The 27839-nt window shown below is 35.9% G+C and overlaps 1 protein-coding gene across 4 annotated transcripts in view; it reads right to left on the bottom strand.

Moving 5' to 3' along the window:
* The window catches only part of Rsrc1 (arginine and serine rich coiled-coil 1), a 325236-nt gene that overhangs the window by 232683 nt on the left and 64714 nt on the right, over positions 1-27839 (bottom strand). For 3 of the 4 annotated variants that reach the window (XM_060378403.1, XM_060378402.1, XM_060378404.1), the window contains exon 4: positions 4768-4941. The exons of the other annotated variant lie outside the window; for it this stretch is intronic. In XM_060378403.1, the coding sequence (XP_060234386.1) occupies positions 4768-4941 (174 nt within the window). The remainder of the gene's footprint in view (positions 1-4767; positions 4942-27839) is intronic. 4 annotated transcript variants of the gene reach the window in all.

Genomic DNA, 27839 nt, shown 5'->3' with positions numbered 1-27839 from the left:
AGGCCAGGTAGGCAAACATGGCTGACTGGCTTCTAGAAGGGATTTCTTTATTATCTCATGACAGAAACGTAAATAAATCAAGAGAACACGCCAAAAGGAATCCACAATTCCAATTAACAAATCCTACTTTACCATAACAATGTCAATCCATTTAAGAATAGTTTTCTTGACTTAATCACCTCTTAAAAGACCTCATGTCTCAACAATACTACACCAAATCACCAAATAGCTAACACGTGAATTTGGTGGTCTGGGAGATGTTGGTAAGGAAGCCTAATACACTAACCCATGAGTGACGCTGCTGGGGTACACAATGTTCAGCATCATCATACCATGTTGCAAGTGATGTTACAAATTTCTGAGCACTGTTTCTCAATAACAGTTTGAGATATAAATGACAAGATATCCCCAGTGATATAATAAAGGCACTTTTATCTTGGGGGTGACCAGTAAGTGTCAATTGGACTCAAGGCCTGTTCAATGGAAAGAAATATATTCAATAGAGTACTGTAAACTTACTCAGCTACTTGTGGCTGGAAGATCTCTTCTACAGCCTAGAAGCCAACCTATTACTGCCATTTCACTTAACTAATATAATTTCTAATTTTATTCTAACTATTTCTATGTATACCTACAATTACGTACAGCTATCACACTTCATTGACATTTCTTTTTCACAATAGGTGAGACTACTATTGAGATTCACAAGTAGCCAAAATTCAGAGTGATTATAGGGTGCTAAACCCCCAAAGAGACAGCTTCAACTCAACTATTCCTACTAAGCCTCAGGGAAAAGTGTAGAGGGAGGCAGGGAAGACTGTGACTGTCAGAGGACCAGGAGCCCTGCTGTGTTGTGTCTTCTCACGTCGTCTACATATGAAACAAGTTTTTGTTAAAAACCAAATGTTATAAATGTAATACTTTTAAAGTTAATGTTTTTAAATCTTATTAAAATACAAAACAAGACCAGTATCTTTCTAATATTAATAATTCATAACACATTAAAAGAAAGTTATCTTTTAGTCCCTACAAACTAATAACCTTCCAGTTTCTATTATGTTCCTTAAATCTGCACATAAGCAAAGTAGGCTAACAAAATGAGCAAGGCAACTTATAAATGTACCTTGCTTTGCCACAGTTACACTTTCTTTTCCTTTGTGCTTTATGGATGCTTTAAGTTCCACAGAAAGTATATCATAGAGACTCTAAACTGGGTTGATAAGGCAAAGGTTCTTAGGCCTGAAGAAACATAAGCATGTGATTCATATATGAAGAAGCACCTGTTACTTGGCACAAGTTCAAACACTTGTAATTCGATTGTATATCCAGAATAGACTAATATATCCATCCTAATTATAACAGTCTTGGGTCTTTTTTCTCTCTTCACCTATACATTTTAAAAAGTCATCTGGAAAAAGATGGCAAATAAACAATTAGTAAAATGAATTTAATGATGCTGTAGAAACAACTTGTAAATATAATTAAGTATAAATCTACATAAACAGATAAAATGATGAGGTGGGAAACAAAGACAGAAACAGAGAGGAAGAAAAGAAACAATCTTTCACAAATAACAGAAAGAAAAAAAAACATAGAAAATAATTTCCTCTCCTTAGTTATTTCTAGGAAAGTTTAAGAAAAGTGTATCACTTGATCTCAGCCCTGATTTCTTAGTAATTATGGAGTAGAACAAAAAGAAGACAGCATGTAGTTTGAGAAGTCAGTTTGAATCAGAAACCAAATGACGAGTTAATCCACTGGTGAGTTCAACTGAACAGGGGAAGTAAGAAGACCCAGATGAGGGAAGTGTGTCACTGGACATATTTCATTGGGAGTCTACCTTGCTCCTGTCCCCCTCCCCTTCCTTCCTCCTTCTCTCCCCCTTTCTCTCAGTCTCTACTTCCTGTATGCCAAGAAATTTCTTCCACCATACACTTTTACCAGGTGTGCACCTTCCCAGGGCCCTAAAATGCAGCAGAGCCAGAAATCCACGGGTCGAAACCTCTGAAACTATGATATATATATATATATATATATATATATATATATATGATTGATATACATATATATATAAATCTTTTCTCCATTATATTCATTTTCTCAGATACTTTAAAGTAGCTACAATAACAACAACAACAACAAAAGAAATTAGGACAGCAAATAAAAGCACTTATTTAATGACGGTATTAAATGAGATAGCAGTATCAATAGCTTAAGGAATTCCTGGTACTGAGAAAGTATTTAAAATGAAAGACTTGATGAATAAAAAGTAGATATTTAACATTCAATGAAAAGACAAGGTCATACTCCCTACAGTTATGTAACTTAAACTAAATGAAAAAAAAATTTTACAAAGAACTAAGCAGTAAGGTAGTTCTCACATAGCTTAGTCATCTTCTTAGTCCATGTTTCCCAGTCTTTGAAACTTACTCTGCATCCATACCCTTCAAATCCAGCAGTCTACTGACGTCCTCCTTTACCAGGAAATTACCTCCATACTTTTCCTGAATATCATCTTTCGCTAACTAGGCCTTTCTATGCTTGTAGCTGTGGCAGTTAACATCAATTGTCAACGCAGCAGACCCTAGTCAATCAGAAGATAACCTTTAACCCTGTTGATGAAGGAAGTTATAGACCGGGTTTGCTGAGTGAGAAGACCTACTCTTAATGTGGGTAGTCTGGGCGCCACACTGAATAAAAAGCAAAACCAATGAGCTGAGAATCGATATCCCTCTCTAGTTGCAGTTTGACTGCAGCTGCTTTGTAGCCAGCAGCCCCAAGCGCCTGTCGCTGGTATTTCCTCCACAATAAGGGCTTGTACCCTTAAACTATAAACCAAAAGTTTACAGTTTCTGAAGTTGTTCTGTCACAGAGATGAGAAAAGCAGCAAAGAACCACAGCAATGAGAAAAGAAATAGTACCATATCCCTATCTCCTTTCCTGTAACATTCTGAAACAACAATTTGGAATTGTTCTAGCATAGCTGTGGGATGATCAAGAAAAAAAAATAGCTAATAATGTACTCATCTTTTAAACTTTTAGCACAAGGTTAACATTTCAAGAAATTATTTCAAAGCATTTAGGTAGGGCTTCATATTATTACAGTAAATGTGATATAAATGCAAGGCTCAGGAGCTAAGAGAACTTCCAACTCTTTTAGAGGACCAGGGTTCAGCTCCCAGCATCCATGTTGGGCAGCTCACAACTACCAGCAATTCTAGCTCTAGGAGAACATATGTCCCCGCATGCTGCCTTTTGACCTCCTTGGGCAATTGAACACACTCGCACATACCCTCATGCAGACAGGCACATAACAAATAATTCATTTTTTAAAAATCTTTAAAAAAACATTAAGTAGAGACATCAACACCCCATTCTCACCAAAAGACAGGTCAATGAAATGGAAACTAAACGGAAATAATGACATCAACAGATATCATGAATCAAATGGACCTAACAGATATCTACAGAACTTTTACCAATCTGGAGCTTTCTCAGAAAATTGGGAATAGCTCCACCTCAAGACCCTGCTATACCACTCCTGGGCATATATCCAAAAGATGCTCCACCATACAATAAGGACATTTGCTCAGCTATGTTCACAGCAGCCACAAACTGGAAACAACCCAGATGTCCTTCAACCAAAGAATGGATAAAGAAACTGTGGTGCATCTATGCAATGGAATACTGTTCAGCTATTAAAAACATCATGAAATTTGCTGGCAAATGAATGGATCTGAAAGATCATTGTGAGTGAGGTAACCCAGATCCAAAAAGATAAGCATGGTACATATTCATTCATAAATGAATATTAGCCATATAACACAGGATACATATACTATAGACCTAAAAAAGCTAAGTAACAAGGACGACCTTAAGGAGGATGCTTAATTCTAATTCAGAATGGCAAATAAACGTAACAATGGAAGTGTTTGAAAAGAGGGTGCTGGATGAGAGCCATGAATGTCCTCTGAAAGACTCCACCAAGCAGGGGCTAGAAGCAGATGCTGAGACTCACAGCCATAGTTTGGGCAGAGTGCAGGGAGTCTTATGGAAGAGTGGGGGAATAGAAGGACACTGAGGGGAGAGGAGATACACATGAACAGCAACAGAGCCAACATATCTGGGCCAAGGGGGCCTGCGGAGATGATGCAGCAACCAAGGACCATGCATGGAGAGGACTAAAATCTGCTCGGATGTAATGAACAGGCAGCTCAGTCTCCAAGTGGGTTCCCTAGCGAGGGGAGCAGGGACAGTCTCTGACATGGACTGTAGTGTATTCTCTTCAATCACTTTCCCCAGGCAGGGCAACCTTGCCAGACCACAAAGAAAGAGAATACAGGCAGTCCTGACGAGACTTGATAGTTTGTGGCTAGTTGATAATGGAGAAGGACTGCCCCTTTCTGAGGACTAAGGTAGGGGAATAGGAGAACACAGGGAGGGTGGAGATGAGGCAGGGGGCTAAGATCGGGAAGCAAATTGAATAAATTAAAATGTATATACATATATATAATAACAAAAAATCTTTAAAATAAAGGTAGAGGAATAAAATAGAAAAGGATGTGAGAAGAGTTACATGTTGTAATTATAATTAGCTTAATACATTTTTTTAGAGAATAATTAAGACACTGGCAATGCCTTATCTTCATTTACTCTTAATGGAATTTATCCACCAGGGTAGGAACAGTAAGCACCTCAGAAAGAGATCATTTGCAGACTGTTCCGGAGTCACTAAACCATCACTGCATTAGACTCACATCAACTCACCCTCGTTTGATATTGTGTGCTTCCTTGTCCTTGCCTTTATCCTTCTCCTTTTCTCTCTTCTCTTTGTCCCGAACTTTACGTCGGTCCCTGTCCCTGGACCTACTACGAGTTCTTCTGTGACTGGACCGTTCACTGCTTCGACTATGGGATCGTGGACGAGGTCTCGACCTGGACCTACAATGAACAGATTTTATTAAATAGATTTATTCTGCCTTGAATTTAAAATGCAATTGACCTAAATTACATGAGAGTATTTACTTTCAATTCTAGACCTCAAAATTGGTTATGCATACCAAATATATAAATGATTCTCTACACATGATCACTCTATTAAAATTATATGAAGAGATACAGATGGTATCAATCCTGAAGGAAATTAAGGTTCAGTCTAAATGTTAGAAAGGAAAAAAAATTGATATTCAAATAATAGGATAAAAGTATCATGTAAGCTGAGTAAGAAGAATATAATCTTAAAACTAAAATTAGTAATACTATATACTTCTACAGTATAAATTTTCTATGGAAAAATCTCCAGGTGTGTGAGTGGAGAAAACAGAGGATAAAAATGTGTGAGTATATACATATTAACTAATCATCTGACTTTATATACAACATGTTATGTACCTAAAGTTTATAAATAAAACCAATTTCATGCTAAGAAAAAAATGTTAGCAAATTGGAGATAAGGAGATGACGCAGTGCTGCTTGGGAAAACTTGAGGAGCTGAATTCTGACCCCAGCAGTCACATAAAGAACTGGGCATGGTGGCCAGCATCTGGAACTTCAGCACTGAGTGTGGAGACAGGTAGATTGTGCTGACACAATCTAAGGACCTCCTTGCCACACATATGGCAAAGATGGTGAGCTCCAAAATTAGTGAGAGAAGCTCTATCCACAAACAAGGTGGGAAAGTGACTGAGAAGGACACCCTAACATGAATTTCCAACCTCCACACATGATTATACAGGTGAGTGTGCCCCTCCCCCACCGAAGCAGAGTGCTTAAAAGTTTTGCTGTTTGCTTCGTTGTTGTTGGACCTTTGTGTAGTTGAAGCTCCTTCTGCGTTACTCAGACTACTCTTGACCTTGCTCCAGCAATTAACATGCCTCAGCCTCCTGAGATGTACAACTACAGACAAATAGCATCATATTTAGCAACAAAAAAGTCTGAAACATTCAAATAAAGTTAAGTCTCCTCAAGTAATATAACAAATAAATTGTATTTAATCTATAAAAAAGAGTGCTTCCGTTATCCTTGGAATTTCTACCTATTTACTATTATTTTTATTTTCTTAGTGTGGCTAAGACCACTTTACCCACTCTAACACAGTGAATCATATAAAATGAGTCATTTTATTGGGCAGAATACATTATGTGCTAAAGAGTGATGAATTCAGGTCCTGGTCACAGTACTGACCAGAATGTCCTCTAGAACACTCATAAGACCTCAGATAACTAAACAACTATATTAAGGCACAGAAGAGTGGCCAATAGCAAGACTCTGCTGGGGGTTGGGTGGCAAGGACATAAATTCTTGAAAAAGTAAAGAGCAACAAGAAAGATGCAGTTTTATAAGCTTCCATTCTTTGAGTAAACTTAAGGCTGTGCACCTAAAACAGAGGAACACCAACAAAAGAAATTTCTGGTTAGAAAAACCACCGGAGGCCAGCTGGCAATGGGGACAATGAAAGGTGAATCCTGAAAGAAAAGGAAGGGGAATATCCAAAAATTCTAGGTAAGTGTTCTATGACTGAGCTACATGCCTGGTTCTGTGCTATTTAAAAATGTTATAATTAAGCTATTTTCAAACCTGTGGCTGAATCCTAAATCATCTTAAGAACAGCAGTCTCTAAACAACTAAGAATCAAAACATGGAACCAAAATATCAGCTATCCCTATAAGCACAAGACCTCTGCAGCCTCAGACCAAGTTAACATCCCGCTGATACAAAGGCTGAGATCATAATATTGAGGAGAATACAGCAGTATTACCAGTATGCTATTCATCATGTCCAGGAGATATATACACACACACACATGTCCAGGATATATATGCATATATATATACACACACACATATGTATAGATATAGCTATACACACACATATATACACACACACACATATAGTACGTATACAAACAAAGCCATAGAATGTGCTTCATTCCTGGGGTGGGGGCGATGAAGTGAATGTACATAAACTCTGGGTAGGTCAGATATTTGAATTAATAAACAAAGATTTTAAAGAGTACTTATAACCATGCTTGCAATGAATAAAAAACTATGTAATTTCAGTAATGGTAAACTCAAAATTCTAGAACTGAAATGACCTAAAAAATTATGTTGAATGAAACTAAAAACAGATTGTTAGATAACAACAGAATCTGCATCTCATAATTATTCAATCACTATTATAAAATCTAGCAACTGGGAGTCTAGAGAAGGGTGTCCACTCTCATGACTCTCAGTGAATATAGTGCCAGAGTCTTTTTTATACCAATTAAGCATGAGAAAGAAATAAAGGAATACAACAAAAAGGGATGAAGTCAAACTATCCTAATGGGTACACGATCTAATGTGACATGTAGAAACTCCCGAAAACTCCACCAAAAGACAATTAGAACTAATAAAAGAATTCAGTAATGTTGGATACAAAACCAACATATCAAGCACAGAACAATCAGGCACGATGGCGCAAAGCTGTGATTCCAACATTTGGGAAGTTGAGGCATGTGAATCAGTAGGTTTGGTGAGCCTTGCTACACAATGAATAACATGACCCTCTCTTAAAACAACAAAATGTCTCAGAATCACCTAATTTTATTTTTGGTGGTCCTAGGAATCAAAACCAGGGTGTCAAAAATATTAGGAACATGCCCTACTACTAAGATTTATATCTAGCTGGCTCAGTAGCATCTTAATACAGTAAAGAGAAAATCAGGAGCACAATCTCATAACAACAGCTATAACATAAAAACCCAGACAAATTTAACTAAGCAAAATAGTCCTACAATAAATGTTACAAAATCTTAACAAAAGTAATGAAAAACATAAAAATGCTGAAAAATTCCCCATGTTCAAGTACTGAAAGAATAGTTAAAATTCCCAAAGCAATTTACAAATTCAATGTAATCTGACAAAATTCCCATGACATTCTTCATGACATGTGTATATATATATATATATATATATATATATATATATACAAAATCCTAAAAGTTAATATTGAAATTCAAAACATTTGAGCAGCTGAACAAAGCTATAGAGCTATCACAGTACCTGAGTTAAGACATAGGCACACTACACAATCAGATAAAAGCAGATACTCGGATGAATGGAATACTATACTGATCTACGAAATTAACCATTTTCAGCCAGAATAATTTTTGACAGAAGCACTAAAATATATGCTGAATAATGAAAAACATTTTTCCAATAAAGGCAGTGCTAGAAAAATAGATATGTAAACACAAAAGATGGAAACATGACTCCCTTGTGGAGCTCCTGTCCTCTCCAGGTCATATTAACTCCCTCTTCTTTCATATGGTTCCCTGCACTCTGCCGTAGGTTTGGTTATGAGTCTCAGTATCTGCTTTGATACAATGCTAGGTAGAATCTTTCAGGGGCCCTCTGTGGTAGCTCCTGTCCTGTTACTTGTTTTCTCCTATATACAATGCCCATCCCATTTGTCTTTCTAAGTGAGGACTGATCACCTTACCCCGGGTCCTCTTTCCTGTTAATCTTCTTTAGGTGTATAGATTTCAGTATGTTTATATTATCTTATAGGTCTAAATAAGTAAGTATATACCACGTGTGTCTTTCTCCTTCTGGGATACCTCACTCAGAATGATATTTTCTAGATTCCACCATTTGCCTGCAAAATTTCATGATCTGGGCACAGGGGTCTTATATGAGACTGTTTCTCCAACCAAAGATCACGTATGGATATAACCTAGAACCTCTGCTCGGATGTTGCCCATGGTAGCTCAGTATCCAAGTGGGTACCCCAGTAAGGGGAACAAGGACTATTTCTGACAGGAACTCAATGACGGGCTCTTTGAACGCCCACCCCCACCCAAAGGGAGGAGCAGCCCTGCTAGGCCAAATAGGAGGACTTTGCAGCCAGTCCTGAAGACACCTGATAAACCAGGGTCAGATGAAAGGGGAGGAGGTTCTCCCCTATCAGTGGACTTGTAAAGGGACAGGGAGGAGATGAGGGAGGGAGGGTAGGGTTGGGAGGGAATGAGGGAGCAGGATACAGCAGGGATACAGAGTTAATAAAATGTAACTAATAATAAAAATAAATAAATAAAAATTCTGAAAAAAAAGAAAATTAGAAATGTGTGCATAATGGACAATGCTTGCAATAAATGAATTATTAAACAACAATAACAACAACAAAACATGACTCCCATGATCACCTGCACAAAACTCAATTTGAAATGGAGCAAAGAAATAAATATTAAGTAAAATTGTTAGAGAAAAACAGGGAAATCATCAAGACATTGATATATAAGTTTATATTTTAAATATGACATTAATGCATAGACACTGACAAATAAAATAAAAATATAGAATTATATATCAACAAATATATCAAAAATTGGGTTTGTATATAATTTATACGTTAACCAGCATAAAATATGCATGTAACAAATAGAATTATGCATGTTAACCAAAACCTTTTAAAAGTTAGACAAACTATTTTAAACTCTAAAAATGCTTAATATTTTTATATTTAGATATATATTATATATAATAATTTATTGTAGCTTGCTTATTTTTTTCTCTAAGAAGACTGTTGGGAAAGATATACAGCCATTAGTAGTTTACATTATAGGTTCTAGCTTGTGTACATTTTGGCAAAATCATATTTTGACTGTATTCTAAACAAAATATACATGTTGATAACGTAGAAAAATACTAAGTTAAAAATAAAGAATTCCTCAAATAATGGTTTTCTCAAATAAGTTATTTCTTCTCTGAGGATGTATTCCCAATTTGAAAATTGAGAGTAATGCCAACTACCTTATGATACTATTTACTATTTATATATAATATATTACTATACATAGTAGTATAGTAGTATACTATACTATAGTAGTATACTAGTAAATAGTGTATATAGTATATACATACTATATATACATACCATATATACTACTATAGTATATAGTAGTACAGTATTTATATATAGTATAGTATATTATATACAGTATATATTATATACATATACATATTTACTAGTATATATATACTAGAAAACAGTATTATATATATATACATATATATATGGGAATTTGTAACATTTGAGTCAGAAACATATGAAATATGTATCTCTCCTACCATAAGCAAATGCAATAAAAGAGTATTCTGATCAGACAGTGTTGGCACACACCTTTAATCCTAGTGCTCAAGAGGCAGAGGATCTCTGTAAGTTTGAGGATAGCCTGATCTACAGAGCTGGTTCCAGGACAGCCAGTGCTACACAAAGAAACCCTATCTCAAAAAAACCAATCAACCAAACAAACAAACAAACAAACAAATAATAAAAACACCAACCAAGTAACAACAACAAAAAACTCAACAGTATTCTGATCCTGAACCTTTAAGATATTAAGTTTAGCATACAGCTTACCCAAATTTCACTGCCTTTCTACTACCCAGGAAAGCAAATAACAATCTGAAGTGCAAAAACCATGTCTTTTCCATTGGTGATCCTCAAAAGAAAATAAATGACCTGTCATGTTTGCTTTCAACAGGAAGACCCTATCACCTATCACCCAACAACTCATGCCTACTGAGAATAAACAGAAACCTGGGAGCTAAGGTACTATCCCAGGAAACAAGGTTTAATTGGCACTGTCCCCAGGCAAACAGATCATGATCACTGTCCTATGATCACTGGAGCAATGCTAGAATTTGTGATTAGCAAAGTGTCAATTATCATCCAACCCAGCCTTCCCTCAGTACCTTCCTTCTCAAATGCTACTCTTAATTTATCCAGTCAATTAAGAAGGTTCAGTTAGCTTCAAAGTTATCTCCTGGTCTCCCTTGTTTCTATAGCACTCTGCTTTAGAAAACATGTGCCTGCAGTTCTCCAAACTTAATTTGCTCTTTATTCACCAAATATACTCAAGAATCTGTGTCATTCTAGAATACTCCAACAATGTTGTTGACGTGACATATTAAACTAAGGTGGATCCATTACATCAAATTAAACAAAATAGTACATTTTTAAAAATCACATTATATAATGTTACAGGACCTTCATCCTTTCATTATCCTAATTCTCATACTATGGGCCTCTTAATCTTGCTTATCATTTTCACATAATAAAGACACTCCAAAGAATATCCATGGGAGAAAAGATAGCAAATAAAATGCTACAGAGTAAAATTAGAAAATACAGTTTTAAACAACCATAAAAATCACATACAGATTTTAAAAGAATTAACCTAAAAAACAAAATAAAACGAATTAAGCTAGTGACTTTTTGATTATTACAAGAATTATTTTACACAAATTTGAATAAGATTCATATTTTAGACATATGACCAATTCTGTTTGTATTTAAGTAGCTCTACTTACAAATCTGAAATCTTATCAAGAAAAAAAATAACAGATCAAAATAAAAAGATTGCCTACTCTGACCAAACAAACAAAAAAGAAAGTAAACTATATTAACATTTAAGATGCTATTTGTCCCCAGTTCCTTAAATGAGTATTTTTCTGATAAATAACTCTACACGTCTCTGGAGTACAAAAGCCAATATGGAGATGTATTATAAGCAAAGAACCATTTGGTAAAAAATGTGAGACTCTAGAACACACAATATATAAGCAATAAATAGACAGCAAGTTGTCCTATTATACCAGATAAATGCTTTCAATATCTACAGAATAAGAAGAATAACCATAACATCTCTACATAAAATGAATTACTGTCCTCAAAAGTCAATTTTTCAAGTTTAATTGGCTAATAAGTTCTAAACACATGTAATCAAAACAGATACCTTAATATTTTGTCTTTCAAAAAATAGCTTCAGTACTTCAAACAGTCCTTAAGTTGAGTGCTACATATAAAAATAACATTTGCTATAAAATAAAAATTGTAATTAAAATTAAATAATTACATATTAAATAAAACCTACCATGATTTCATGTCAGGATGACATAGAAACAATTCTACTCCCTAATGAAAGTAAGTAATAACTAAAGTATAACAAGACCTACACTCTGTACACTATGGAAAAGGAGATGTCCACTGGTGGGTCAGTGTAAAGAAAAACTAGAAAACCAAACACCCAAACTCAAGCCTCTACAAAACCAAAATAACATCAAGGAATCAGAAAACTGACTATCATGGCAAATTATGATTATCTACCTACTTTGAGAAGGACCTTAAAGATCAGTGATGCACTGCTCTGGATCTGGAAGGGTGTTTACAGAAAGGATTAAATTCTTCTACTTAGACGCATCACATTAACAGGGCATGCCCAATACTAGGAGGATGGAGAGACACAGCTAGCAGGGTGCTTCCTTGCCCCATTTCCTGGCTGTGGTGATGCAGCCACTCTGCTTTGCCAGGCCTTCCCTGAAACTATGGAGTGAGACCTCTGAAACCATGAGTCACTAAATAGGAAAAGCAATCAACCTGGCATCAGCCTTTTCCATTAAAAAATGCACAGCAAAATGATGGCTTTGATTTTCTTGAAGAGCTCAAAGGGAGAAATGTGGCCCCCAAGGGGACAAATAGCAAACTGCACTTTAAAAACAGACTAAAAATAAAATAAAGTAATGCAAGTATTAATTTTTGCTAGTCACTAACAAGTCAAGGGTATACTATAATCTTCAGATCAATCATTCAAACTGTAATTTTTAAGAATACAAATTTAAAATCTCAGAGAAAAAAAATTAAATCTAAAAGAGTGAAGCAAAAAAAAAGGAAGGAGAAAAATTCTCAAACAGAGACAAACAGACACCAAAGAATAAATTGGCAGATTAAAGACTAAGATGGTATATTTAAATTTAAATATATTGGAAATAACCATATTAGTAATAAGGCTAATCCCACTAGGTAATATAAACAAAAAAGAAAATAGGATCAGACTGAAATAGCACAATCACAGATAACTTTCACAATGAAACTGAAAAAAAAAAATCAAAGAAAGGTTTAGTATGGAAAACTATCATGCACATATAAGCAACAGGAAATATCATGAACTGTGCCAGCATATGCTAAAGAAGGACCACAGAAAGATAAAGAAAGGTCATCACTTCATAATGGCAAGCTCAATCTCCAACAAAAGAAGTCTGAATCTGTAACATGTAACAACACAGCCAACAAATATAAAAAAGCAATGCTAAAAACCTTTTTTTGATTTAATGTTTTTCCTTTTTAAATTTAATTTTATTTATATATTTATTACAATTTATTCACTTTGTATCCCTGCTGCAGCCCCCTCCCTCATCTCCTCCGAGTCCCATCCCCCCTTCCTCTTCTCCCTCAATGCCCTTTCCCTAGTCCCCTTCTCCCCTTCTATCTTACCCTGGCTTATCAGGTCTAATCAAGGCTGGCAGCATCATCTTCCTCTGTGGCCTGGGTGCAGCCTTGCCAGGTCACAATGGTAAAAATCTTAAAGGCAGAATTCTGTGTACAATTTGTGAGTGAGCTCTGAGTAACTGACAAAATAAGCAATATTTTGGACCTGTACGTTTTTTGCTATTTTATAGTTCTTCAAAACTGTACATTATTTATTCCTTCACCACATTTACTGATAATACTGTATAAAATAAACCATACTGGAAGTCACAATCACTATCTCAACATACTTAAAACCCAGAAATGTTCTCTCTAATGGGAATTCAAAAGAAAACAACAAACATAAGACAGGCAGAATTTCCAAAGGCTTTGAAATTAAGTAATGCATGTCTATAAAACTCATGGAAGAAAAGAAATCACAGTGGATATTTTTAAATATTTGATCTAAATGGAAATGAAGAAATAAAGTTGGAGGAAAAAAAATTATACAACTAAATCCACATGTTAGAGAGTAGCATGAAAGTAGGGTGAGCATCTATGTTGAGAAGTTAGAAAAAGAACAGAAAATTGAACTCCACCTAGGAGGGAAAGGAAAGGAAAGAAAAAGTCAAAATGAAAGAAAACAGAAGATTAAGAAAGACAAAAGCTGGTTCGTCAAAAAGATTAACAAAGTTGCTAAGCTCTCAGTGGAAATGAGAAAGCACAAAACCAGTGAAACACTAAGCACTGCGTTCAATGAAAACACAAATAAAAGTACAGAAGTGTTTTAAAGACTGAGGACATGGCTCAGATACTAAGGCCCTTGATGTGTAAGCACACATGCATGCACACACACATACACACCCTGTACACACAAACACAATAATAACATTTCTTAAAGCCAGATGTAGTAACATGGCACTGGGAAGGCGAAAACAAACAAACAAAAAAAAAAAACAAAAAACCCTGGGGCCAGCCAATCTAACCAAATCAGGGAACTCTAGTTTCAGTGGGAGACCCTGTCTCAACAATTTGGTGGAGTGTAACTTTGGACGACATTAAGATTGACCTCTGACCTACAGCTGTATGCACACATATGTGCATGCACAACATCAAACATGAGCACATGCATAGAAAAACATGCCCAAAACAAAACAACTGTTTCAGCGAGGCAGTACCAGACTATGATCCCCACAAAAACAAATATATTAAAGGAACTTTGGAGTGCCCCCATTTCTTCCCACCTTAGTTTCTGCCACACAGCAGGAAGAGAAAAGTTTAAAAACATGGAGGACTTGCTAAGTTAACGACTCTGGAGCCTTAAAGGACAAGATAGCAAGACTTTACAAGGCATTGTAAAAACCAGGAAAAAACCAAGAGGAATGGAGAACTCTGCAGCAGGGATCACCTGATGTGTTCTAATCTCTAAACACATGTAGTAAAATGCCAAAGGATAAAAATATACTGGAAAGCAATGAAATTCCTAGATTCCACTGAGGACGAGAAAGCGTGTTCCCGCTCCCTACATGTCAGAGAGTTCTCACAGAAGACATCAGCACTGGACTAAATTAGTTATATAGTAAAGATCTTAACCAAGCATGAAAGCAGAACTTGAGCTTGTAAAATATAAGTACATGATAACAATAAATCACAGCTACAAAAAGGTTCCTTAGATTATGTATCATTTTAATGACTGCCTAATGTTTTCAAATATGAAGGTTAAAAGGGTGAAACTTAGTTAATAAATCTACTGTTTGAAATTTACCACAGGAATCATAATGGGGGGGGCAGAGTCCTGAGCTCAATGCTCAGCACGAGAAAGAAAGATGAGCAGGGAAAAGAAAAAGACAACTGAAAAAGAAATAAATCACAGTGGCTAATATTTCAGTCCAACCCATATAAACCCCAACTACTTCAAATATTAACATCAACAGCAACTATATTCTGGAGAACAAACTACACATGTTTACAATTCAAAAATGACAAATACAACTTAAGTATTTTCAAAACTTAAGTGTTTGTTACATATTGACCTTCATCTACCTTAAAGAAACATATTTACCTCACCAGGTTTCCCAAATATTTGACTCTCTAAGACCAACATTACCTGTCTTCACCAAGACACTGGGAAAGACAAAAGCTGGTTCTTCAAAAAGATTAACAAAGTTGCTAAGCTCTCAGTGGAAATGAGAAGGCAGTGTCTAAGTGGTATGCATCAAGTGTGTGAAGACTGTTTATCCGTGTATTTGTTGGTATGTAATTCCCTACGAACATGACCAATTGAAAAACTATGTATCAAAATTCCACACACATTTATTAAGCCTATTTTTCAAATCAACTTTTACTATTATCATAATTCAAAGTTAATAAAAATCAAGACCATTTTTATTTACTGTACTAGCTACTGCGCTAAAATCTATGTAATGATGCTCATGTTTACTACAGCTCTTTGGCCAGGGTAGAGGGCCTGCGCTCTACCCCATAACACACAGTATTTTTAAGAAGCATGTCAGCTCTGCTCAGGTTAATGTTTACTTTCAAGTACTTAGTGATCACTATCATCTCTTTTTTGGTGCTTAGACGAACCCCACTCCCATTTTGGGGGCCTGTGTTTTTTGTTTTGATTTGGTTTGGGAAAAACTGAACTCTGGAATAATCAAAGATCACAGAAAATCTGTGATAAAATTGAAATCTGAAACCAAGTCTGCCCATATCCATTTAACAACAGCACAGGACCTGTGAGATCTGACTGTGTTATCATCTTAAATTTAAAAAATCTAAGACAAAAATAGACATCTATATATTCATTTCTGAAATATTATCAAAAGATTTAACCTTCCCTTTTCATAAATAGGACCATGAGTAAGTACTGGAATTCTCAAATAACAAATTCCTGATCATCTTCTCCACTCTGCACTTTTAAGGAAAGATGCTAAAGGGTAGATTTGGGGAAGGAGAAAGAGAAACACAGAATGCCAGTGCTTCCCCCACTAAAAACACATAACCCACCCATTCAGCCAAAGGTTAAGTCATTTAGTCAAGTTCAAAGATCTTCAAAGACTTCTTAGATCCAGATAAGCCCATATGTTACCAAAATTCTGTGAAAACGCTATTACTTTGCAATCTGCTGCTCATGTTTAAGATACAGGACACACAGATGCTTGGCGTCACTCATCAGTCTTCCTAAAATTTCACACTAGCTAATCAAGGTCTACCAATAACTTTCCTACCAAAACCCCCTACAAGTGCCTTTATTGTATCAGTGCCTAGCTTCCCTGTTAAATCTGAAAGTAACCATAAAAGGCCATTCAGTTACTGTACAATACGTGTTAATTTGCTAATTTCTTCACAGGTAATCAATTAAAATGTAAAATATTGAATAAAATTAGTTGCACTAAATTTAACAGCTGCTCCATAAGCATAATTAGTTTCACAAGGGCCATATGTACTCTGAACAGAGAAAGAGTTGAAACAAATAGACAGATTTTAAACAAGTTTGAGAAAATCTGCATTTAATTAGCAGGTGGGCACTACAACTGCATAACGTTTTTATACATTTATATTTATGAAGTGACAGAAGATCTAAAGGCTTTTTAAAACGGCGTTTATTGTTTGAATGGGAACTGTTTTGCTGCATGCTAAAGTGATTTAACTCCTTATAGCTCTGCTTTGAAAAAAATCATAAATGGTGAAAGAAAACATGTGGAAAACTGTAAAACTAGAAAGAATTCACGACAAAAAACAGATACACATACCATAACTAAAAGGAAACTACACTTAATTAAATGTATACTACATCTGGAGTATCAGCCTAATAAAATGTGAAACTATTAATTTTCATTGTTCTAAAGGAAATGAGGTCAGTGTCATTTAATAATTCCTCCAATTACACTGGACTAACTCCTTGAACTGTGTGTTCTGGACACCATTTAATCTCAAAATGCTACATTCTTTACAATACCCTTACCTTAAACTTTGAATGAAGGCATCTAAATTACAAAGGGGTAAAGGAATAAAGTCAGCAAATGAAAATTTTTAGCAGCTGGTGGTTGCTAGTATTATATTCTAAAGCTTAAGGCTTTCAGGTGAAGTTTGTCATGGATGTCTGTGAGAATGAGAACACACTCCCCTTATAATACCAACATCACTTTAAAAACAAAAAGCATTACTGTAAAAATTAAGATGATGCATAGTTAGCTACACTTATTGTTATTATTTTTAAGTATATAAAAGTCTTTTTCAAAGACAAAATGTTTTGTTTCTTAATAGAGTAATAACTTTTGTTGGAGAAAATGACAATTTTCCCCAAAATAAAACAGAGTAATGAAGCCAGTGCCTGCATTATCAGTCAATACAACAATGATTGGCCTGCTCTTTGATCACCTCCCCCTGAGGGGGGAGCAGCCTTACTAGGCCACAGAAAATGACAATGCAGTCATTCCTGATGTGATCTGATAGACTAAGATCAGAAGGAAGGAGAGAAGGATCTCCCCTATCAGTGGACTTGGGGAGGGGCATGCATGAAGAAGGGGGAGAGAAGGTGGGATCGGGAGGGGAGGAGAGAGAGGCTTATGGAGGTATACAAAGTGAATAAAGTGTAATTAATAAAATTAAATTAAATTTAAAAAAAAGAATAAAATACAACAGTGAAAGAAATCCCAGCATTGTCTGACATGGAAAGGAATGAAAAACAGGAGTGCTTATCAACTAAACTACTTACTTTGAAAGTTAGTTATTTCTTTACTTAAATAAGTAGTAGATATTAGTCTATGTCAGCATTAAAGATAGCGAACTTTCTTTAAATACGAGAGATGTGTGCAAAGTTAAGCAATTAAGTATCGACTTTTGTTCTAGTATCTCATTTTTAAATTAAAAGCTATCAATTTAATATGCTTTGTAATATGCAGAAGCTAATTGTATAAATGAAATTTTACATTCATAAAATCTATGTACCAGAACAAAAATTGAAATAAATACAGCTGTGCAATCAAACCCTGATATTTTTTAATCCACTTTAGTAATTGATTCACAGTGCAAATGAAAAAAAGAAAATCACTCTCCCAATAAATAAATATGATACTAACAATTTGCCTTGCCGTGGTGGCACACACCATTAATCCCAGCAGTGGGGAGTCAGAGGCAGGTGAATCACTGAATTCTGAGCTAGGTTGGTCTACAAAGCAAGTCAGGACAGCCAGGGCTACACACACACACAAAAAAAAAAAAACCTTGTCTTGAAAAACTAAAACTAAAACCAAAACAGATACCAACAAAACAAGCTGTACTTAAAAACTCCTTTAATTTATCTTTACAAAACCCAATTAACATCTGTGAGAAAAAACATTTTCAGTACAGACCGTATAGTTTACAAGTCAGAGTACTAGCTGCATAATTTTTAGATACGATTTCAATTTGTTTGTTTTTTGCTTCTCTTCCAAATCTATGAATAGTCCTAAATCGTTAATGTCAATATTTTAGTTGTAATATCAGGGGCTGTCATAGTAATAAAAAAATGGAGAAAGTAAGATACCCTAGGCATGAAAGATAACCACATTTTATAAATAAAAACAAAACTCAGGTGTACCACAGTATTTCTGTATCTTGTATGCTTGGTTACAAGAGAAAAAATACTTTAAATCAGAGCATTAATTAATATATTCCTTCATTTGAGTACTTTAAAATTAATTTTAACTTTTTTTGAAAATTTATAATAGGATGAACAGCAGGTTTTTAAATAGAACAGAGCCATGCTGGAAAAGCTTCAGACAAGTTACAATGAGCATCTTCTTTTTTTGGTTTTTGAGACAAAGTTTCTCTGTGTAGCTCTGGCTATCCTGGACTCACCTTGTAGACCAGGCTGGCCTTGAACTCACAGAGATCCACCTGCCTCTGCCTCCTGTGTGCTGGGATCAAAGGGTTGTGACACCATGTCTGGCTTAACAATGACCATTTTAAATTAAGAATACTCTAAATAATTAATTGAAAATTAAAGAGTTATATTTCTTATTTACCCCTTATCTTTATCCTGCATAATTTCAGAGTGACTTAGTAAAAGTAATGGTAAATTACTTTTATCAAGATACAATATAAATAAATGACTTTATACTACTGGAAACATCAACAACCCAAAAAGAGAAAAACAAACCACAGCATATATAGATAATTACCCACAATAAAGCCCATAGTATTCTTTCATTAAAATTTACACTCATATTTAAATGTCAATTTTTTTTATTTTTTTTATGTAACTTCTTTTACCATCACTACCCCAAGTTCCTTTTGGAAAAGTGATTTAAATATATAAGTATATATAATTATAATCATATTTACTTTCAACTGGTATTTTCATTTTAAAATAAGAATAAGACTGTCAAAACTGTAACCTCCTGAATAATCAGATTTATAATGAACTGCCTTAAGTTCAGTAGATGATCAACTGGCACTGACAATACAAAGATACTTCTTTCTTTTTTTTTTTTTTTTAGTGGTGCTCAGGCCAACAGGATGGCTCAGTTGGGAAAGGTGCTTGCAGTACGAAGCACACAGTTTTGGCCCAAGGAGTTAACGCAGAAAAGATTTCCATACAACTCTCAATGTAGTTTAGTGTCCATCACTACTTAGCTTACATTAACTCTGGAAATCCAATATTGCCCTAAGTTCTCAAATTCAGCACTGAGTAAGTCAGAGAGCCCTGGAAAGTGCCTAAGGACACACACAATGCCTGAAAGACTGCAGAGGTCTAACCTGGCAGGTGAGTGAGTTACAAAGGGGTTAAAAATAACGTTATACTTGCTGGCCTACTCAAAGACAGTGTGAAGCCCAGCTGGAGAGTGTCCCAGTCACCTGAAAAGGGGACCCATAAAATTACTAGAGCTGTGTTCATTAAGTGTCAGTTTTATGTTTGACACTGTGAACTTCACAAATGATTTGTGACTAACATAAAATCCAGAAGACTGAAACACATTTGACATCTTTCTGCCTAACAGCCTTTGACTTAGCTCTTCCTACTCTGCTAGCATGAGTCCTCAGAATCTCAGATGCCATAGCCTGCTTCTAGCACTCCCCTAAATACTTTTCCTCATTAAGCTGTCATTCCTACCTTGTTAAGACTGAAGCTTGAATTCTCCCAAGCTGCCGTTTCCAATACTCTTAACCTGGTCTTCTTTTCCACTGTATGATACATCATCCAGTGTTTACTGGACTGCATTTATTGTTTATCCTTGCTTACCTCAATAAGATCAACCGTGGTAGCTCGGTAACCAATTGGTTTCCCATAGTAAGGGCAAACAGAGACTATTTCTGGCAGGAACTCAATGGCAGGCTCTTTGACCTCCCCACCCCCCAAGGGAGGAGCAGTCCTGCTAGGCCACAGAGGAGGACTTTGCAGCCAGTCAGTCGGAAAGATACCTGATAAAACAGGGTCAGATGAAAGGGGAGGAGGTCCTCCCCAATCAGTGGACTTGGAAAGGGGCAAGGAGGAGATGAGGGAAGGAGGGTGGGATTGGGAGAGAATAAGGGAGCTGGATACAGTGGGATACAGAGTTAATAAAATGTAACCAATAATAAAAAAATAAATAAAATTAAATTTAAAAAAGATCAACAAGGCAGTTGCTGATTCAACAAATGTGTCCTAAATACCTACAACTGTGCCTCTCACAAGATACTAAAATACTCATTTTACACAAGTAAATTCGTGTACTACACTCCCAATTTTTGTCCTGTCTCTTAAAGCCTAAATTTATGTCATTTTTTTCTTAATAAGTTCAGCTATTGAAGTGGTCTTTTTTCATGAACAACAACAACAACAAAAAAATCTTAAAGTATATTAGAAATTAATGACATTTTCTGTTCTTACTAGTAAATAAGCATCAGTACAATAAACACTATAATGTTAATTGTACTGATGCTTATATATATAGTGTTATAATGTTTTATATAAAACAGGCCAGCCACATCTATATTGTGGCACCTTTGTCTTAAAAAAATACAATTACATGTACATATATACATGTATATATATATATGAGAAAGAGAAAGGTGGACTTGAGAGAAAGAGAGAAAAAGAGACAGAAAGACTAAACCTTTTCTTTTCTATAAATATTAGCACAAAATGAATCATAGGCTTAAAGATGGAGAAAAAACAACTTTCAAAATTCAATTCTTGGCAAAGAGTACTTATGAGACCAAAAACATAATATGCAAAAGAAAAACTAAGAAAATTACACTTTAACAAAATTTAAAACTTTTTCCCTGAAAAAAAAATGCCACAAAAAGAATGAAAAGACAAGCTATCGCTGAGAAAAAGTAATTAGTAATCACACATTAGAAGGTGGGGTTGCTTGCCTTTTTTTCTCAAGCTTCTCAAGAGCTAAAACAGAACTGTTTGAACCTAGTAGATTGAAGCCAACCTGTACAACATAATGAGACCTGAAATATTAACAATAAAAACAACCAAAATTTAAAAGAATTATTAAAACTCAAAAAATACAAGCAATTCAACTACAAAATGAACATGACATTTTGCCAAGAAAACATGATTATCAAATATGGACTGGAAAATATTTTCCAAATCACTAGAGAGTTCAAAATGCAAATTAGGATTATTATGTCATATCACTATATATACAACTATAGAGGAACCAGGAATGGGTTATATCTTGTTGAGTCTTTAGACAAAGGAACCATAGATTCTTCCCTCAACCCCTAAATATCACAGGCTATAACCAAGACTATTGGTTAGTCTCCACAAACTGATGGCAAGGCTATATTACTGAAGACACACTAACTTATCTATCTATCTATCTATCTATCTATCTATCTATCTAACATCAAACATGGAGATATCAAGCTGGTACCAACTAGAAGCTTCCCCCCTACAGACTAGCGTTTACTATACTAGAAGATTATTTGCATGTTACTGAAAGACAAATGTAATCAATATTACCTAGCTATAAATACACAAAATAAAAAAGAGAAAGAAAGAATTGCAAAAAAAAGATTAAGTAAACAATGTAATAAATTTTATTTAAAAATAAAAAATTTACTTTCAGCTGTGGCATCCATTGTCCACTAACTCACCAAAATAACAAACAGGGGAGGAAGAAACTACCTTCTACAGATTTACTGAAACAGACATTTCATTCAAAAAAATCTAAATGGTCAAGGGAAAGGGAAAGAGGAGGGGCACCCTAAATACACTTTCTAGGCCTTTTAGGAAACATAGAGTTGTTTCTTGGGCCACAAACATGCAAATCTACAAGAAGGCTGATATGACAGACATCAAAGGAATGGGGCACTGTTCAAAAAGAATGCCTTGTAAGTGTTCCACAGCAAAACACTTCATCCTGCATCCAGGGGCATCATTGTAAAGAGGAAGTTATGGTAAGATTCTCCCAAGAGAATGAATGTGTAGACTGTGCTCTGAAAGCCAAAATAGCTCCAGAAGTGGGTGAAGGAAAACAAGAAGGAAAAGGAAGCCTAGCCGGGCCCAGCAGCACTCAGGGAGGCAGAGGAAGAGAGATCATTGAGAGTTCAAGGACAGCCTGGTCTACACAGTCAGTCCAGGACAGCCAGGGCTACACAAGAAATCCTGTACCCCCCAAAAAATAAATAAATAAATAGATAAATAATAAATAGATAAATTGATAGATAAATGAATGAATGAAGAAGGAAGGAAGGAAGGAAGGAAGGAAGGAAGGAAGGAAGGAAGGAAGGAACTACCCTCTACTGATTTTCTGAAACAGACATTTCATTCAAAAATCTAAACGATCAACTAAATATAAAATTATTTAACTTCATTAGACAGTTCCTAAGAAAATACATTTAAGACCCAAAGGAATACTATCATAGATCCAGCAAAATGGTTGAAGTTAAAATAACAACATTAGAAGCTTGTAGGGATTCAGGATACAGGGAGTCTCAGGAACACTGGCAGGAATTAAGAGGATGCAAACACTTTCCACACATGTAGAAAAAAGCTTTCAGTACCGTTCTTAGTAACACTAAAATGTAAGCAATCCAGTGGCCCACTGTTAGTCACACAGTTAAACTACATCATATTTATACTTCATAATACAGAACAATACTGAAGTAGGGCTATATGACATAAATGAAGAAATAAAAGCAGACAAAAAGGATTACACACTAAAGCCAGATGTAATGGTGCATGACTGTCACCCGAACATTTAGAAGGATGAAGCAGAAGAATAAAGTTGGAAGCTAGCCTGAGCTTACACAGAAAATCTTCTATCAAATCAGAAAAAATTGTACACTTGATGACTCTATCTCCATGTATATAACGTTCAAACAGTAAGACTCTAATAACGGCTACTGAAGGAAACACAAGAAGTGTAATGGCAGTGAAGCAGTTTAAACAGGTGTTCACTGTGCTAATCATTTGCAGCTTCCTACATTTATCCATTACCTGACATTTAAGTAAATTGTTTCAAATAAATAAATAGAAGTCACTTGCCTAATTTTCTGGTTTGGGATGTGTCTCTCTGGAATACCTTTCTAGATACTAGGACTAGTCCAACTTTAAAATTAATGCCTTCTTCACTACTCGTTCACCTTGAATCTGAAAGTCCAAGTCATTAAGTCCAACTCATTTTAGAGTAAACAAACCATCCCTTAAAAGCTATCAAATGCCACACATTAAGCCAAGATTTGTAGCCAAGATTTGCGGCAATCCCAATACTGACACTACCTTGGGTTTTTGTTTTCTTTAATCACTAATATACCCTCTGTCTTTATATGTCTGCTTTTTCTGGATATTTTACACAAATGGAATAGTGAAATATGTGGTCGCTTTTGCCTGGCTTCTGTTACTTAGCACAATTCTTTAAGCTTATCCATGTCACAGTGTTTATTAGTTCCTTGTTTCCATCGATGAATAATATCCCACCATATACTTAAACTTTTCTTTATGCACTTATCAATTCAGGAGCAGTTTCAAAGCTATGAACCATCCTTCTGAAAATGTTTGCGTACAATGGTTTGTATGAATATGTGTTTTCATTTGTCTAGGGCTGGCCATAAAAGGAGAACTGCTAGTCCGTGTGGTAAGTTTATGTTTAACTTTCATGGCTAATACATACTATCTATTTAGACAAACACTAGGAAGTAAACAGTCAGGACAAGCTTTGTAAAGAGTAGAAGAGCTGAAGTAACAATAAAATATAAGGGAGATTTTTATTTTGGTAAAAACAAAGTATGATTTTTCTTAAAAATAAATTTCAAATTCGTGTTTGGTATGAGACTTGCACCTACTAACTTTGGCAAAATACCAGATTCTACACAGCCAAAGAAAGCAAATAGGCTTTGCAGTGTTGAGTTATGATGAAATGCTGTTTATACCAACTCTACCAACTATGATTGTTTTTCAAGGATATATAATTCATCATATCACAGCCATAGATAAGTAAAAATTGTAGTTATCTAAATCAGCAACTATGATTAATAGATTAGAAATGACAGTGTGCTCACTAATTTAATGTCAACTTTACACAAACTAGAGGTATCTGAAAGAAGAGAACTTCACTTGAGAAAATGCCTACATGAGAGCCAGCTGTAGAGCATTTTCTTAATTAGTAATTGGTGGGGAAGGGCCTGGCCCATTGTGGGTGGTGCTATCACTAGAATGGTGGCCCTGGGTTCTATGTGAAAGTAGGCTAAGCAAGCCATGAAGACAAAGCCAGTAAGCAGCATCCCTCCATGGCCTCTGCATCAGCTCCTGCCTCCATGATCTTGCTTGGGTTCCTGCCCTCACTACTTTTGATGATATACTGTTATAAGAAACTGTGAGCATATATCCAAAATATGTTCAAGAGTACAACAAGAACATTTGCCCAACCATGTTCATAGCAGCTTTATTCAAAATAGCCAGAATCTGGAAACAACCTAGATGTCCCTCAATTGGGGAATGGATTCAGAAATTGTGGTACACACAATAGAATACTACTCAGTAATTAAAAACAAGGAAATCGCTGCCACTACCAGGCCACAGAGAAGGACTTTGCAGCCAGTCCTGAAGATACCTGATAAAACAGGGTCAGATGGAAGGGGATGTGGACCTCCCCTATCAGTGGACTTGGAGAGGGGCATGGGCGGAGATGAGGGAGGGAGGGTGAGATTAGGAGGGAATGAGGGAGGGAGCTACAGCTAGGATACAAAGCGAATAAAATGTAATTAATGTAAAAAAATTTAATTAACAAAAAAAAAAAAACCAAGGTAATCATGAAATTTGCAGGCAAATGGTGGGAACCAGAAAAGATCATCCTCAGAGAGGTATCCCAGAAGCAGAAAGACACACATGGTATATACTCACTTATAAGTGGATATTAGACATATAATATAGCATAATCATACTAAAATCTATACACTAAAGAAGCTAAGCAAGGAGGACCCTGGGTAAAATGCTAAATCCTCATTCAGAAAAGCAAATGGGATAGACCTCAGAAAATGGAGAAAACAGGGAACAGGACAGGAGCCTACCACAGAGGGCCTCTGAAAGACTCTACCCAGCAGGGTATCAAACCAGATGCTGAGACTCATAGCCAAATTTTGGGCAGGAAATGTTATGAAAGAAGGGGGAGACAGAAAGACTTGGAGGGAACAGAAGCTCCACAAGGAGAGCAACAGAACCAAAATATCTGGGCACAGGGGTGTTTTCTGAGACTGATACTCCATCCAAGGACCATGCATAGAGAAAACCCCTAGAATCCCTGCACAGATGTAGCCCATGGCAGCTCAGTCTCTAAGTAGGTACCCTAGTAAGGGGAACAAGGGCTGTCTTGGACATGAACTCAGTGGCTGGCTCTTTGATCAACTCCCCTGAGGGGGAGGGAGAAGCCTTACCAGGTCACAGAGGAAGACAAAGCAGCCAGTCCTGATGAGACCTGATAGTCTAGGGTCAGATGGAAGGGGATGAGACAGGGGGCTACAGCTGGGATACAAAGAAAATCAATTGTAATAAATTTTAAAAATCAAAAAAATGAAAATAATTTAAAAACAACAACAACAAAAAATAAAAAACAAAAGAACAATGACAAAAATAAACTGTAAGTGAAATAAACTTTTTCCTCCCCAAGTTACTTTTGGTCGTGGTGTTACATTAGAGCAATAGTAAGCCTAATTAAGACAGACAGACAAATAAGTGTAACCTGTAAACATAAAAACAAAAAAGTCCTTTTTATCACAGTCCCCCCACTCCGAACCAGTGCTCAGGTAGGTATACAAAGTAACCACTGACCTGCATCCTTAGCCCATGAGTATTTTAAAAAACAACCTGCATTTCCCAAGTCATAAAGGGCGTGAGAAGAAAATCTTTTTGCTAAGTAAATGATTAGCACAGTTTCAAATGCAAAGTTTTCACTGAATAAATGATCAACCAATCACTGAAGTTACATTTAATTCATTGCTAAAATTTTAACTTATTTACATGTAAGGTCAGAGTTCAAATATCATGAATATTCCAACAAAGACCAATAAAAATGGACTAAAATTAAAAATAAACAGAATAAATGTATCCTGAAAGATGACCGCATTTTTGTTTTGTTTTGTTTTGTTTTGTTTTGTTTTGTTTTGTTTTGTTTTGTGTTGGAGACAAGGCTTTTCGGTGTAGCTCAGGCTGTCCGGATCTCAAAGATCCACCTGACTCTGCCTCTCTGAGCGCTGAAATCAAAGGCATGCATGAGCATGTCCCTGAGATGACAGGATCTGTTTAATTTTAGGAACATTTCCGGATTGCTGCCAAGATTCCCAAGACAAAACTATGAACGAACATGCGCTCTTAAGCTTTTTTAACCACGGCGCAATTGATGCACATCGCCCAACAGGCAGGCAAGTTCTTCAGCTTGCAGGAGATAGCCTCGCCTTCCTCTAATGTCTTGCTCACACTCCAAAAAGCCCTTCTTAAAAACTTAGTCATGTAAAACATACTCCTCTCTGAAATTTCTAATTTCGAGTTTACCTGGTTAAGCGAAGTAGGAAGCATATTAACAAAAACTTGAATATCCAAGTCGAATATCCAGTACTGGAGAGATGGTTCTGCAGTTAACAGCAAATGGCTGGCTGCTCTTCCAGAAGACCAGAGCTATATTCCCAGCATCTACATGACAGCTCACAACTGTCTCCCACGCCAGTTCCAGGGGATCTTAAACCCTCTTTTGGCATCCAAGGGCACCAGACACAATATGGTGCTGAAACATACATGCAGTTAAAACACTCATAATAAAATCAACAAATTTTAAAATAAAAAAGGTATCAATAAGCAAAATACACAAACACACACACAAAAAAAGTTTCATTAAATCCTAACATTACAGTTAAAATATTCCTTTTCTCTTTTAAGAGGGGGTGGAGAAATTAATACAAGGTCTCTATGTTGCCATGGCTGGCTGTCCTGCAACCTGTTATGATGTAGACCAGACTGGCATAGACTCAAATTCATAGATATCTACCTGCCTCAGCCTCCCGAGCACTGGGATTTAAAGGTGTGCATCACCACATCTGGCTTCTCTTCTCTGCCCTACCTGCCACTCCCCTCCCCTGCC

This window comes from Meriones unguiculatus, chromosome 2 (genome assembly GCF_030254825.1).
Source record: "Meriones unguiculatus strain TT.TT164.6M chromosome 2, Bangor_MerUng_6.1, whole genome shotgun sequence".
Classification (NCBI taxonomy): Eukaryota; Metazoa; Chordata; class Mammalia; order Rodentia; family Muridae; genus Meriones; species Meriones unguiculatus.
The sequence above is the reverse complement of the archived record's forward strand: the minus strand, read 5'-3'. Positions and strand labels throughout refer to the sequence as shown.